At 41.5% G+C, this 16,625-nt stretch overlaps 1 protein-coding gene across 1 annotated transcript; it reads left to right on the top strand.

Annotated features, from left to right (window-relative positions):
• Window positions 1-10,156: 10,156 nt before the first annotated feature.
• Window positions 10,157-11,713, top strand: LOC101472187 (uncharacterized). Its single transcript, XM_004564378.5, has 4 exons — window positions 10,157-10,314; window positions 10,394-10,452; window positions 10,536-11,590; window positions 11,658-11,713. Exons 1-3 carry the CDS (start codon window positions 10,274-10,276, stop codon window positions 11,585-11,587), a joined length of 1,152 nt encoding a protein of 383 aa, XP_004564435.2. The 5' UTR covers window positions 10,157-10,273; the 3' UTR covers window positions 11,588-11,590; window positions 11,658-11,713.
• Window positions 11,714-16,625: the final 4,912 nt, after the last annotated feature.

The raw sequence follows: 16,625 nt of genomic DNA, 5'->3' as shown, positions 1-16,625 counted from the left end.
GGCTTGTTAAAAACAGGGGGAAAAAACTACTCCAATTACTCCTCTCCCTCAGACTGCCGCACGTATCTGATTAAAAGATCATGTCTCTGTTTCAGTTTTGCTCACCATGTTTTGCGTTCCCACAGGCTGTTTTTTTTAGGTTTCTTTTGAGGAAGCAGTTTTAAAAAGTGTAACAGCTTTATGTTCCCGTGCAGCGTGCGGTTCGCGCAAAATACATATTCAAAGGATTTCTTTCTCACTTATTCCTCTGGAGCGCAGCAGGCTTTTGATTTTATACGCCTGCTGTCTCGGGGAACATCTTGGCGCCATTACACTGGGCTTTAATGGCCGTGATAGAGAATATGCCTTGAAAGCGATCGCCACATCTGCGAGGAATTGAACATGTTAAAAAAAAAAACGTAAAAAAATAAACCCACAACAGTCAGCAGCGTGATGACAGAGACAAAGTGGCATTTCCACCTCCCCCCACTCCCACTTTCCTCCACTAGCATAGTATGACAAGTACAGCTGTCTCTCCCATCATGGGGATCATGTCATTATTTACATTTGGTATAACTGAACTGTACAAACACTGCTTCAGATCCAATGTGGTGCGCCAAACCTTAGTCTTGCTAGACTTTTACTATAACAGCTATCTTGATTGTGGCGTGAGGTCAGCGAAGTCATTGGCCCAGCTTCTCAGATGTTGCCTATCCATCATCTCTAACAAGTCTGCTCAGTGAAGGTGGAGACTAAAAACTCCAGTGGGGTACTTACCCATTGTTCTGCTGCTCACTTGATCAATGAGGCTAATTGTGTTTGCCAGAGGATGCAAGGAAGGAGGAGTTGGTACAAGTGGCCCAAGTGCCCATTAAAACCAACTGGCCTCCCATTTATCATTTTACAAGGCCTGGAGCTAACTGCACATTTAGAATGGTGCGTAGGCATACACACTGCCATCATAGTATCTGCAAAAAACAAAAGATGTGTATGTTTGGTCTTTCCTCAAACAAATGAATGGTGCAAATTAATAGTTTGTATTTCGCTTTGCAAAGATATATATCAGATATATACCATCGACAATCCAAGCAGGTGTTGAAGGAGAGACCGCAATAAGCGGCAGTATCACCTCAGCTTCAATTTTCTGACACAAAACAAGCGACGAGGACTGAAATTTCAGTTTGAACTTATTAAACTCCACAAATGGATTCGATTTGTGCTTGATTGCACACTCCCTCTGTCCCCGCTTTGTGTAAAACCGAGTGTGTGTATATGTGTGTATATGTGTGTTTCCGCATGTCGCAATGGGATTCTTCATGCTCTTGAAATTCAAACAAAACCCTCTTGGTGCATAACCACAACGAGTCCCCAGACCCGTGATAAATGAGAAACAAATGCTTCTCAACAGAGTTTTGTATGAACGCAACGCTTATGTAAAACATTCCACAGCAACAATGCAGCTGCCCTCTGAAGTCATCATAATCGCATCTCTATTGATCTCCAAATTGACTACGATTTTAAAAGAAGAAAAAGCACTGGTCTGCCAGGCCTTATACCCCCACCCTATCCCCTGTGACTTATCCCCCTCCCCGTCCCCTTTTCTGGGCCTCTACCCTGAGAGCAGAGTGTCCTAAAGCCTTGTTGTGGGCTCTGCTGTGTTCCAGCTGGCCGTAGACCAGTCCCTCGATTGTGGCTCGTCACAAGTTTTGTTTAGCGTTGATGTGGTCGTTGTAGGAGGATAAGGCTGGGCAGATCTCAGTTAAAGTGATCTGTTTTCATCTGTGTCCCACTCATCTGTGTCTACTCAAAGTCTTGATGAAACCCCAAAGCCGAGGCTTTTTCCAGGTACTCGAGTTTAAAGAGAAGAGAGTTCAACTCTTTTTATGTCTCTGATTTAAGATTCTCAAGGGAGCTCAACATGGCGTAAAGATGATCACCAAACATAATCGAGCAATGCGACTGATTCAGCGCACCAAACGAAGGACTCGAGCTATACTTCATTAAGAACTCTCTCCTCTGGCCAGTTCGCAAAAATAGAGTATGGCTGCCGTTTCTTGGTGATTATAAATGGCCTTGACCCATTTTTAAAAAAGGACAAGATACTCACAACTCCTGTGCTACTTCATCATCTGCTTCATGCATCAATGAGCCGGGCTGGAAATGAGCAGCAGGCAGGGCAAATACGATAGTCTGACTGGAGAGTGGAGTCATTTGAACACAGTATTGTTAGCAGTGGCTCAATTTATTGCTGGCTATGCCTTTTCTTCCAGGTTCCAGCTACAGGAAGTGATGGGAAAAGCCATTTAAACTGAGAAGTAAAGCTGCAGTTATCATTAGTTTCACAGGAGCAACGTGTCAAGAGCGTGCATGTGCAATATGAAAGTTGTTCCTCATAACAGGAGACTTTTTAGTTACACGACAAAGCAGCTGAAGAGCCGCCTAAACTGCTGAGGAGTTGGTGGAGACCAAAACAGAAAGAGGATTGAATCTGGGACACTCCGTGTGTCAGCTGGCCAAAACCACCGTTACAAACCAAGTCTGAGGTTTCTAATGTGTGCATCGGCTCAGTCTTAACCAACATGTGTTGTTTTTTTTGTTTTTTTTTTGCATTTTTCAGCCTGGATGCAAATATACATGAACTAGAAATAACAGATTTGCGGGACAGTTGTGGATTTACGGCACCTTTTTTTCTCTTGTCTTTGAGCATCCATCCCAGTCAGCCATAATAACAAGCCTCCACGTTTGTATGATTTCATGATTTATGCTGCGGGTTTGGATGCAGTGCTTTAGAGATCTCTTCCCACATCTCACTGATGCCTCTGGTTAAAACTGATGACCAAAACAAAACAAAAATATGGGCAAAGTTGTGATAACTTGGAAGTGTTATGGAAGCAGCGAGGGGAGGGAGTGCAGCCGCTCCGATGATGACGAATCCTTAAGTTCCTGGAATGTGTTAGGTGTGAACTCTCCATAGGTAGTTTGACCTCTCGCCCTCCCAGAGGGAGGAGTTTTAAGCTCATTATTATTGCCTTCATTATTTCAAATGCTTGACCAGATGCCCGAGCTGGAGGTGGCCCTATGCACCCCACAGGGATCTGAAGCACCTGATTGGTCAGGAGGAGAGAATCGGTTCGGAGGCCAAAGGGTAGATTCTTCCGGAGTGAAGACACCATCTGCTGACTGTCTGTCTCTCTGACTTTACATCATCTTGCTACATGAAGGAGTTTGATACGGGTCACTTTGGATGAGAACATCCTGTTACTGCACTGCGTGTGACATCCTGCCTGTAGTATCAGTCTCAGGTGTTAGATGTACAGTCAGTCTCTCCAAAAAGGATTTAAGTTTGATTAAACCAAGTGTAAATTAAAAAGTGCAGACTGTTACACACACTAGAACCTGCTCTAATTAATATTTTTACATTATAAATGGATTTAAATGGAAACCTCTGCAGATTCCTTACTGTATGGTGCTTTTTGACATATTTCTGCTCATTATTGAGGCTTTCTGTCCCACAGCCTTGCTGCTTGACACAGAACGGGTGGTTACTTTCAGCCTTATATGAAACAGTGTGAAGATATGCCATTTAATGTGTTGATAGCTCACACGATAGATGTTTTACTTATTAAATGACTTATTGACCATGAATCTTACCTTGTACCCTACTGTAACCCTGAAAACTAGGCTTAACTTTAACATGTAGTCATTTTCATTTGCTTCTTAATGTCAGACCACTTTTAGCCCAAGCTGTGCAATTCCTACAGTCATACATTAATAAGAAAGACATTTGATTGGTCTCAAAGTGGGCTATTTATGTTTAGCCCAAGAGGTTCTGGGCTTTATGAGGCTCCAGAAGCTATGTCTCAGAAAGCTATACTGTTAGCTTGGTTAGCTCTGTTAGGATGATAGAGTTACCACTTAGAGAATTTACTCACTGCTCCCAAACTTCCAAGACTAGATATGAGCTAGATGCCAATAAAACGGATAGTCAGTGGGTTTTGGCAAACAACTTAGGGTAACGTCAGGCAGAACTCCAGAAAACAGTCCAAGAGGTCATATACCGAAAACCAATAACATACAAGGAAACTTAAAAAAACAACAAAAAGACAAAAACAAATGGAGGACAGGTTGACGGCTGAAATGCTCGAATAGAGACGAGACAATCAGGAAAAATTAAAGAAAGCAGCAGGTGGTGCAGCTACAGAGGACTGACTGGATAGTTGGTGTGAAAACTGGAGGGAACCGTGACGAAGACAAAAAGTAAAACCAACCAAAGGCAGAAATGCAGATTATTTCAAAATACAACTAGAAGCAATAAAAAAGATCACATGAACATATTATAAAGCAAAAACTGCAGAATGAAGTCAAACTTTGACAAGAGCCAGATTTAAAGATGGATTTTAAAGTTTAAAGTGTGTCCACACATATTCATCTAATGCTCACGGCTCCATACCCCCTAATGTATACAGTAGATGTCTGTGAACATTGTTTTCAAGGCTAAATCTGGCCAAACTTTCAAAGGATTTCCTTTTTATGTTTAATTTGGCTGAAAAGAGAAAGGTGACTTCAGCCATGTACCAATAACATACTGCGCAACCTTCTGTTCTTTAGAGAGTTAAGAGGTGTCAGAGTGGCACATCAGGATTACAAATGTGTTAAATTAAGTGTAAAATTTAGGCAATTATAACTGGCTGTTGTTTCAATAATTTCATTGTGGCTTTGTTTTTATTTTTTATGAGGTTTTTTTTTCCAATATAAAAAAATATAAAACACAGTTTCTAAAGTTGACTCTAGTTGAGGAGTTTGCAGAGGTATTACATTTAGTTCCCAGTTGCCTGAAAGCACTTGATACTGTAAGGTGATGATGATCGCCTGTGATTAAGCACTTAAGCGCTTGGTGACAGTGGGAAGAAAAAACTCCCTTTTAACAGGAAAAAACCTCCAGCAGAATCAGGGAGAGGCATCTATTTGCCATAGTTGGCTGTGGGTGAGATGTTGAGGAGATATGCCCTTTCACCTTTTAGCCAGATTTAGACATAAAGGTCTTTTAAATGACCTAAGCAGGAGGCTTTTATGTTTCCTTTTTCACTAGATCATACTGTAGTTTAAAGTCAGGGAAAGTCGTCTTTATGCTGGGTTTTTGCTGGGTGGGTAGGTTCTAAATGGAAAAACTGGCACCGTACAAACATGCAGTGTCTTTTAAAGGGAAAATATTAGCATGATTTTGGAAGAACGCTGGTTAGCACCGTCACTCAACAGCAATCCACTGGCTCTGCATGCTCTCCCTTTCTTTCTCCACCTTTTTCTGGCAGTCTAAATATATGCAGTTTGGGGTAAGTGATGATTTTAAATAGATCATAGGTGTTAACGGCTGTCTGTGACAGTGCGACAGACTGGTGACCTGTCCATTTTAGTGTACCCTGCCTTTTACCCCATGACAGCTGGGATAGACTCCCCCTGCAGCAGTCCATAATTTATTATTCCTCAACGCCATGAAGCTCTAGTTTTATAAAGAACATAATTTTTTGTTTTATAAGAACAAAAAATCTACTTTTTTCCTAAATAACATGAATACATTTTAATTGGATTTAATCTCACATACACTGTCCTGCTACTACAAATGCTCAGTGGAGCATCCACACAAGAGCAATGCACAGTTCAGAGAAACACACAGTTCACTTTTGAGTATCTTTATCTTTGTTTTTAACAAAAGTTTCTGATTCAGCAGGCGTTGCATGGTTTGACCCTTCTGACAAAAGTCCCCATATCCTGCATAGCTCTGCACATAAATTAGATACGGATGCTGTGCTTGCCTTCTCCTCCACCACACCCCCTTTTTGTGGTCCTGCACACGCAGATATTAATCTGTCTTAGCCAGCACGGAGCTCATGAGCAAAGTGAAACCTTACACAGTGTAACCTTTACAGGAGAGAGGCTTCTAAAATGAGTCTGTGTGCCAATCATCTACAGGTCAGGGGTCTGCGGAGACCGAACGATGCCTTTCATTTGCTACAACACCCTGCTCTGTAGAAATCGGCATTAAGGCAGAAAATATAAGAGTGTGAGACCCGATGCCGGCAGAATTTTGAGCAAGAGTGACCATCCCCAAGGAGAGAAGAGTCACCTACGTTGAAGCATAGCTCTCATTTACAGTTTGATTAATGTCACGCGTAGGTTTCTTTTTAAAGCATTCCTTCTGTGTCATCATGACACCTTTGTCATCGGGGAAGGATTCCAGCGGAGGACTTTCATATGAATGTTGATAGGCATAAATGGAAAGAATTCAGAAAAGAGGAAACTGCTCCTGAAAAAAATTCTTCTGGGCTATTTCCTCTGACAGGAAATTGTGTCTTTGATCTAAGCCACCACACTCATCTGGTCATCGCATGCGAAGTGTCACTCTTTCCTAGAGTGGAGACAAGGAAATTTGCTATCACTGCTGTGACTCATAGAGAATATTGGACACTCAAGTCCCTAAAAGATGAAAAAAGGGACTCTAAATTTGACTAAAGCTAGGCTTAAGAAGTGTTTGATGAAGCACGTGATGGACAGCAGGACAAAGTGACTGATTCGTTTGTCTTTGCAGGGAATTGTCATCACTATTGACTAAGCACAGTCAGGGATGAAGATTCACACCTGTCAGACTACCAGGGAGTGTGTCCTTAGCGTGTGTGTGTCCTACACTCACAGTATAAAAGGTCATTTTCCTGCGGAGCCTCCCACATGGTCACAGATCAGTCAGAAAAACAGAGGACGCTGATGATATCGCACTCACATGCAAATCTAACATGCATTCTGCTTATCACTCTGTGCAGTCACATGTACAAAAGAAGCAGAAGCAGAATGAAGCTGAAATCTCTGATATGGAGATTGTGGTGCTGGTATTGCAGCGCCTGATTTATAACCTGCAAACAGAAGGTGGAAGCACATTGATCTTCGTGTGTCGTTTGTCACAGTTATAGTCGACCGCATCATTACCGCCGCCTGGGTCTTTTCAGCGTCAGGGGGTAGAGGAGGCATCGTTAATAATGTTAACAAGGCCAACAAGACTTATATGATGGTTGTCAAGGTCAAGCTCGACACGGAGAGGTGAATTCTCTGCCTAATAGAGCAGGTAAGTTAAATGTTACTGTTTGCAGAAAATTAGTCAGTCGGTTAGTTAGTTTGTATATAATGTAGCTTGCCATCACCAGTGTGTGAATGTGTGGATGACTGGTTGTGTAAAGCGCTTTGGGGTCCTTAGGTACTAGTAAAGCGTTATACAAATGCAGGCCATTTGCCTTTTTTTTTTTTATCATTTAGGTTGCTAAACATAGCAGCAAGTTTTTCATTGAAAGGCATGAACCTGGTGTCCTATAGATGCAACTTATAATTATATTGCTGGCTTTTTCAACATGGATTTCAATAGTAACACATTCCAATACGTCATCTATGGTGCTTGACATACATTCAATCAGACTACATTTCAAAACTTTATCTATATATAAAGCAACACCGCCTCCTTTTTTATTCACCCTGTTCATTGTAAATAATTGGTATCCTTCCAGTCCCATTTCACTAACTTTCTCATTATCGAGCCATGTTTCTGATATTGCAATTATATTAAACTTTTTTAACTTACTTAAACATTCTGTAACTTTAGAAAATTTTTATACAGGCTTCTACTATTGAAATGTATGACCGACAACGCATTTGCCATTTTAATATTCATATTGAATTGGTCATCTGTATAGTACTCACAAGTACTATTGTTGTTATTGTAGAAGTGGTTATCTGGGTCAGTGTTACTTTCAGGGTCATGCATGTTATGCTCTGCATAGTTAAATGTTTTGAAGTTCGTTTTCTCCGCGTGTGTCAAAATAACCACCTCGACAGTCCTTTTCATAATCAATGTCTTCCTCTTCAATATCTCTGAATGGAAACCTATAATCTGTGTCCAAACTTGTCATTTATGTGTTTTTTTTGTTGTTGTTTTCTTGAGCCGTAAGGCCAGAAACACTTTCCATACCCATTGTTCATTATCCAATCGTCACTTTTCCAATAGATTCTATAGTAGATTCCTGATTATTTATATTGCTCTAAGTCTTTGATTTCTCTTATCATCACAACTTTCGCTTCTTCGGGATTGCCATTTAGTCTCATTACTTTGCAGTTCCTCGTCCATGTCGCTTGTATCTTATTTTGTTTCAGGCTGCGTGCCTGTCTTGCAATTTCAGCAGTCTTTTTCGTTAAATGTTCATTTAAATACACACCAGTCCCTTTTAGCTTCTTTCCCTGTTTCAGTAACTCAATCTTTGTTTTGCGACTCACAAACCGAAGAATAATTGATGGCTTTGTTTTACTGTCTTTTCTGGGGAGCGTGTGGCATGCGGCGATATGATGGTTCTGAATACTTACATTCTTCGTTTGAAGGAATTTTAATACTTGCTGTTCAAGTGAGTAAATGATGTGATGCAGCTCCTCTACTGGGGCATCTTCACCGTCTTTACCTCCGCCAGCTGTTACTCTGGCTTAGGTTCGGTGTTGTGTCTCCAGTCCACTTATCACTAAGTCATCCATTCTTGTGTATTGTTCAAGGTCCTCGATTTGCCGTTCCAAGTTATCTATTTTCTTGTCCTTCTTGTTTATCAAGTTTTTTAGTTGTTTTATCTCATCCTGTCATGTAGCATACCCTGTTGTTTAGCCACTTTGCTCAGTTCATCAGACATGAAATTAAGCGATTTCCTCTTCAACTCCTGGGTTTGCCTTTTTGAAAATGTTGAGATTGGTGTTACCTTGTGGTGGCCCGTTGAAGTCAGTGTCAGTTTACTTGTTGGTGCCTTGCTGGAGGAGCCTGGGCCTAGAGGCTGATTGAAAATCATACGATGAGTATTTCTTCTTCACTCACTGTGCTGCATTTAATCATTATTGCTGATGATTAATCTCTGACACTCTTTTGGGCATCATGGTGATGTGGTGCTTAGTACTATTGCCTTATAGGAAGGAGGTCCTGGCTCGGGCCTTTCTGAGGTTCTCTCCGGCTGCCTCCTGCAGTCCAAAGAGCTGCAGTTAGCGGGGTCATGTTAACTGGTGATTCTAAATCGCCCATAGATGTCAATGGTTATCTGTCTCTCTGCGTTAGCCCAGTGTCAGATTGGTGATGTGTCCAGGCTGTACCCTGCTGCTCGCCCTATGGCAGCTGGGATAGGCTCCAACACCCCATGACCCTGACGGGATGGATGGCTCTCTTCCACAGTATGCCTTTCATCCTTCTTTCTCCCATCAGGAGCAGGTGGCTTCCCCTCCCTGAGCCTCGTTCTGTAAAACGTTCTTTCCTGTTAAAAGAGAGTTTTTCCTTTCCACTGTTGTAATATTGTAGGGTCTTCATCTTACTTTATAAAGCACCTTCATTGACTGATGTTGTGATTTGATGCTGTATGTAAGTAAACTTCTAGATATGAGGAGCTATATAAATTGAGCTGCTCTATATGTATCTGTTTGATCCATAGGGCTACATTCAGTTGGTTTCATTTGCATTTTCTCTATTTCAGGTTAAAGCATAATAAAAATATATTGAGATTTACAAGAAAAATAAATGTGAAGATTTGATGGATTTCCAGTTTGGTCTATTAATAAAAGATTCAAGCTAGGATGACTGAGATGATGCGAAAGGAAAGTGCTCCCCTCCATTTTTATTTATTTATTTATTTTAGAAAAATGTTATAATTCACACTGACACTCGTGTTCCTTATTCCCCCAAATAAACCTAAGGCTCTGTGGGATGCTGATTTAACTTAGTGGTTGAGCAGATGACCAGAAGGCATGAGTCTCAATATAACAGCCCAGGTTTGGTTCTGACCCCTCTGAGTCCCTTCGCTGCACATCTTCTCCACTTTCCTGTCTCATCTTTACAAAAATTCTCTAATAAAGGTGAAAAAAAGCCCCAAAATGATTTATAAACTCAAGGCTCAGTTTTATATTTTCCCAGTTGCTATGGTGATGATGATGGGGTTTTTTCCACTACCCCTACACACGTAACTCTGTGTGAACAAAGTTACAGTCGACTGAGCTAACCGATCATCTGTAACCAAAAAATGAGTTAATCGACTCTGACTTCAGGATGAGACTTTGTCAGACCTGCTTTCTGGAACAATCTCCAGCATTCAGCCTGACAGCAGCACAACAGCAGCTGTAAACAATCTGCTCATTAGCCTGTGATTGGATACAGGTTGCAAGAAATGTCACCTCTTTGCGGCACACACATGCAGAGTGAGCAGCTTCAGAGTGTTTGTGTTACTGTTGCTTTGAGTAAGGCAGCATGCTTTGGAAATCTGGAAGGGCTTGTGGAGCTGGTTTGGGGTAAGGCTCTACTTTGCAGCTATTCTTAACCTTGTTGTTGTCCCATTTCTCCTGACCTTGATGTTTTGCTTCTGAGCAGGATATTGCTGATTTTCTTAGTTCAAGCAGAGCATGTGTGCTGTTCATGGGCTACACGAAGTAAGTGGGGAATTTATATGTTTAAGTTATTTTAGTGCTGTGATTGATTACCACAGTGGGCTTACACTCTATTTCTTTCTCAGCATATAGCCCCCAGATGCACAACGTTAACGGCTATGTTGGCTTTTCACAGCAAGATGGTAGACTAAGAAGACTAGATGGCAGCTATTCCCAGGATCAAATCAGACATGCCTTCATTTCTCCACGAGTAGCTCACAGCAGTAGCCTCAGCACAGGAACTACAGTTAACAGAGGCTATAGTGAAAGGCTTTCTGCTAGCAGCTATAAACAGACTGTTTCAGAACCAGCCCAAAGCTTGGTAAGGTTAGTGCAGAGCAGCTTGGTGACAAAACCTAACTGGTACACAAATGTGAAGGGCGTTAATGCTCTGGAGGTGCCAAACCGCTCCTCTTTTAGCCTTTCTGTTGCAAGTGGGAACTCGCTGAATGGACTCGGTCAAAACCAGAACAGCCTTCCTGATAGCAACAAGGAAATGACTTGGCCGTTTCAGCGTGGTGCACCCCAAACTAGTAAGGCTGGCTCCAGCAGTGCCGCATCTCTTCAAACTCTTACACGAAGCTCCTTGTTTAAACCAGCCTCTCAGCATTCTGTAGCACAGAAACCTGCCAGTGCAGCTGTACGGGGGCAAACATCAGCAAGCGCTCCTGCAAAACGGGTCACTCAACATAAATCTGAACCTTTAAGTATTGCTAGAGACTTCGCCGTCCATGGCTTTAGGAAATCATACGGAAACACATGGCTTCCTGCAAATACTGGGAACATCCAAGTAGGCTACATGCCGTCTTCCACTTCGAACATGATGGTGAGCTACAAACCCAGCTACACCTTCGCAGAGCGGAGGCCCACCAGTAGCAACCCTCTTCAAGCACCATGGGGAATCAGGAATCCAGCCCAGGAAGTTCATAGTCTGCCTGCCTATGGAAGTAACAGCAGGATCTATGAGGTCCCTGAACACTTTGGAGGCTATGCTATCAGACGGCTTGGTGACAAAGAGGTCGAGCAGGTGCCACAAACTACCACACCTCCCCCACAGCAGATGGAATATCTCAACCCAAGAAAATCTGAGCATCCGCGTGCCAAATGGATGACAATCAAGCTACGTCCAAGATACTAGAAGGTGAGTATCTCATTACTTTGTTCTGTTTATATCTGGCTGGTATCTAAAGTGTCTCTCCTACCAACAGGTGCAGCAAGAAGACATAGCTGAACGTTTTCTTAAATAAATTAAATTGAAATCTTGTCTTCTGTCTTGACTTCATCTCCCAGTTGTGAGGTACTATTAAAAGCCAACGCTTGTGTCTATGGATGTAGACTTGGTGCCCTCTAGTGAGTAAATGATGTGATGCTAAACTACTCTTTGGGGGGCGAAATTGCTCCTGATGCAAAGATCCACTTCAGAGAACACAATCTTACTCTAGCTTATTTCCAAACGACTGTTTGTTTTGGTTTTAAATTGTAGAAGGAAGTGCTTACAGGACATTTCTGACACAATACAGTGGTGACAGAGTCCAGTTATTGTAAACACTTGTGTCATTGTATGTATTAGCCTGGATGACTTACACCTTGCTCTGCCCAGATTAAAGAAAACGTGACGCAGTTAAAAGCTGTGTGTAAATGCCCTGCCTACAAAATGATGCCCTGAGTCAGATCAGTTGAAACATCTCAGTTGCTTCCTGTGGGGGACGGGAGACTGGGCCATTTACTTTCTGGAGACTTTTTTTTTTCTTAAGTCTTGGCTGAAATCTGTTTAGACGACTCAAGCTGCTGAGTCATGGTTCAGCTGTGGTCGTGTTGTAAGGGGACACTCCAATAATTTCTCGGCAAACTACTTTCCTCTGAGTTTTAATTTGAACGTATTGTTCAGACTATGTCAGTAGTTGGATTTCTAGAGAAAATATTAAAATCGCTGTAAAACGGTTCCTGATGGCACGGAGTTAAAAGGACCCAAAAAGTGCACCAGAAGACCCGCTGTGGATCTATTGGGTCCACAAGAGCACCCTTCTAACAAGGAGTAGATTTCTATTCCTTGGTCTGTCCTGGCATGTATTGTGACAATCGTGTGTGTGTGTGTGTCCTTGCTTGTTACCCCCAGCAGGTCACTCTGACCTGCAGACAAATGCATCAGCTCTGCAGCTAGCCTGAGTGCTATCACTTGCACATCAGGACAGAAACAACCATCCTGCACTATCAAAGGAAAAACACTTGTAACTCCCTGAACACTTGATAATTGTACACAAAGTGATCACGTTTTTTGTTTCGCAAAACCTTGTTTTTGGGTTTTTTTTGGCAAAATGGCAACATGAAATTGAATCTATACACAGCGTGGGTGGATATTTTATTTTTTTTGTGGACTGAAACATTTCATCATAAAGGAGCAGAAGTGAAGATACTTTTCCAAAATCAAGTCTGAGGACGTTGTTTTCCTATACTTACAGTTCATGGTCGACTGCTTGTCATCAACACTGAACCTTGCAAATAAACCTGTAGTTTGAGATTTGGTGCCTTTATATACAAATAACCCTGAGTTATTCCTGGTGCATTTGTTATTGTGAATGTCACATAGAAAGCACTTGGATGGAGAATAAAAGCTTTTATGAATGAAACATGTTGTGCTTTTAGTGCTGAAGTAGAACAGTCACTTTACTATTTATGCATCACCAAATGCATGCTCAGCTCATTGATACTTTCAGGTCCTTTTAGATTAACAAAAAGGATATAAGCCAAAGTATTTAGGATGAGGCTCCTCTCGATCCTCCTCTTCCCCTTTTGATTCCCAATCTGACCCATCGTCTTGACAAGGGCACATATATAGTTTGAAGTCATTACAACAGAACTGTGGGATCATTCATATCAATTATACTTAATATAACAAAAAATATACATATGAGCTGTTGATAACCTTCCATGTTCCTTAGTGCTCCACAGTAAACAACTGCACTTTTTGTGCATCCATATTCACCCATGTACACTGAGCTACAAAGCAAACTATCATAAGGGGATAATGGCCTGCTTTACGTTCTCCCTCCTGAATTCACTCTGATTAAAGGGACAATGACAATATGAAAATCATTTAACTAAATAAGGTTCATATGTAATGTCTACATTAAGGTTGTCCTCTCCAACCTCTGGCTTTCCTTTTATGCAAGATGCCACAAACCAAACTCTTTAAGTCCAAACTCCAGTGAGCTAAACAAAACTCCTGGGAGAAGAAGGTGGCTCATGTCTGGCTGCTCACTATGTATCAACATACCCCAACCTGAGGGACAGTAAATGACCGGAACACACACACACACACACACACACACACACACACACACACACACACACACACACACACACACACACACACACACACACACACACACACACGATGTATCATTGTTTATTTGAGGGAGAGCGCCCTCATCAGAAAAGCCTAGTTTGCCCCCTTGCGGTTGAATCGTGCAGTGACGTTGTTGACCTAATTATCAGACATTTCTGGAGCAGGTGTGACGGAGTCAGCCTTTTTTATTCTTATTCGTGTAGTTTGTGCTTTTAAAAACATTATATATTTATGTTCTAATGTATGAAGGTTATTCTTGGTCGTACTTTTTTTGGTTTGCCAGAGTAACCTGTTGTTTCGCTAAATACAGATGTTTGCTAGCATCCAGCTGTCACCATTCCTTGTCAGTGTTGTGACGTTTATTAATAATTTATTACTTATCGTTTCCTTGTTTTTTCCCCCTCCTTTTTTTTTTGTTTAATCCAGAGTTTCTTCTTTCTTTAAATTGTTACATTATTACAAAGTTATACTTCTATCCTAAAAAAGTGTAATAGGATTTGTACATTCAGGCTAATAGCAGCGGTAGAGTATATTGACATAAGACAGATTTATTCATGTTTTACAGATGACTGTAGATACTCTTGTGCCTTGTACCTCTCTCCTGACATCCTGCATATATAATGATGACAAATAAAACAAAAATAATATTTTCAGCTCTCCATACCACCTGTTGCCATTTCATTTCAGTCCGGTTTTTGTGTAATTTTGAATACCTCAGTCTTTTCTCCCCATTTCCCTTCCTAAAGAGTGGCTTCTTGACAGCCACTGATCCACTGAAAGCATCTCAGATGAGGCTTTGATCAACAGTAGAACTGAACAGCCAGATGCCAAATCCTGTGTCAGGTCATTGCTAGATATCTTGTCTTAGATCTTAAGAGCATGACTTTCCAGATGCTGTTCAACAGATTGTTTTGTGTTAGGCTGTTAGGAACACAATAACTAAAGATTTAGTAGACATCCCTTGAGTTTCTTTGGTGTTTGTTAAGTGACTTCACACAAAAAACGCATTTTCTGAAAATGTACAAGTACAAGGAGTGGAAATTTGTTCAAAAGTAGCCAATATCCACTGAAAAACCTGATAGCTTTAAAAAAAAAAATGATAACAAAGTCTGGCTCCTTGGAAGTATAAAGAAATAAAGGTTGGCCCAATACAAGAAGTGAGTGTGTTAGAGTTGCTCCCACCAGCTGTCACACTGGTGTGAGGGGGGGTAAGACATACTTTTACAGCAGTTATGCAGATACACGCTGTAATTTGATGTTGTGACCAGATGAGGGCACCATGTCTTTAGAGCAGAGAGAGGAGCCGGCTGACTTATAGGAAAAAGTTCACACAAATTAAATACTGAGTGTAAATGTTAAATAAAATGAATAAAATGAAAGACACGATTCCTCATTTGATGCATATAAAGCATCATAAACCTGCTCCAACCTTCTACATGCTGCATATGATCATCTACTGCTTTAACAACTGCAGATGTTGGCAATCAAAAAGTACTTACTCATCTAAAATCTGTTTTGTAAGGAAGGGAAAGAAAGGGGACGAGTCCACACTGGAAGTAACGTGGTGACCAGAGACCATAGAAGGTGAAAGATATTTGGCAACTTCATGCAATTGCATGTGAAATAACTGCTGGTGAGGCAAAGTGGACCGGACCTGCAATAAACTTTCAGGTTAGTGACTGAAGTCAATGAGAGTGAAGACGACCCGTGATTGACATGTATAACCTGCTAGTAAATACATTACAAGGTCACGGGAGCCTGGAATGTCAGCAAGCGACCGGCTGGCAGCTTCAAAGCGATGCACGACGAGTGAATCGTTTCCAGTGTGTACACAGCTCAGCACAACATGCTCTGGAATCAGTGCTGCCAGCACTACTGTACATTGGAAGACTCTCTGGATGAGTGGGACGGGGCTTTGGGAGATTTGTTAAGTGCTTTGTTGATGTGATTATAACGGCTCGAGAATCTCTTTAGAGACCTGGAAAATTTCTGGCAGCATGTGTTTACTACTGGCTGTCAAGAGTGTTTGTCATGGCTCTTTGAAAAAAGAAATCCATGACAGATGTCTTTAGGCCTCAGCTGGCTTCAGGTGGCGGTATGAATGGCGCTGAGTAGGTTCGTAGATGAACTGGGGGTTGTTTTAATGGCTCTCCTTAGTAGGGATCTACTGAGATGCTGACAGAGAAGAAGAGTTCATAACTGGCTCCATAAGTCGAGGTCTGTTGTTCGGCACAGACCCCAATCAATGTGTACAGTAACTGGTCACTGTCAAAACGAGCCGTTACAGAGATGTAACTGACTTCTACAGCCATAAATAATTCACTGGTGAGTTGCAGTATGAGCATGATACCGCCCTACAAGGACTCTATAAAGACCTCTGCTGTTGTGCCATTACTGACAAATGACTTGAAGAGATTACAGTGGGACAAAATTAACCTTCCTGTCGTGTTTGGGTCAAATCTGACTGATTTACAACTTAAAACGCTCATAAATATTGTGCTTTACATACGATTTCCTCAAAGCCCTATGACATCTTCCACACTATGCACTTGAATATATAAAAATGATGAGCACCTCTTTCATTGAATTTTGATTGTTTATATTGTAAGTAAAGACTCTAGTATTAGAGAGAGGACTAAAACCATCAGGTGATTCCCTTTGAGCAGTAAAAGTAGGTCCAAATGTGTAGATCAAGCTCACCAAGGATGAAGCACACCATCAAACTTTGCATGTTGCCTCCTCCTGCTACTCCCACAAACACTGTCTACTTCTGTGGGAAACACTATAATCCCATGCAGGGGTTAATGGTAACCATCGAGAACAGTGACCT

Source organism: Maylandia zebra, linkage group LG22 (genome assembly GCF_041146795.1).
Source record: "Maylandia zebra isolate NMK-2024a linkage group LG22, Mzebra_GT3a, whole genome shotgun sequence".
Lineage (NCBI taxonomy): Eukaryota > Metazoa > Chordata > Actinopteri > Cichliformes > Cichlidae > Maylandia > Maylandia zebra.
This window is presented reverse-complemented; position numbering and strand designations above follow the sequence as displayed.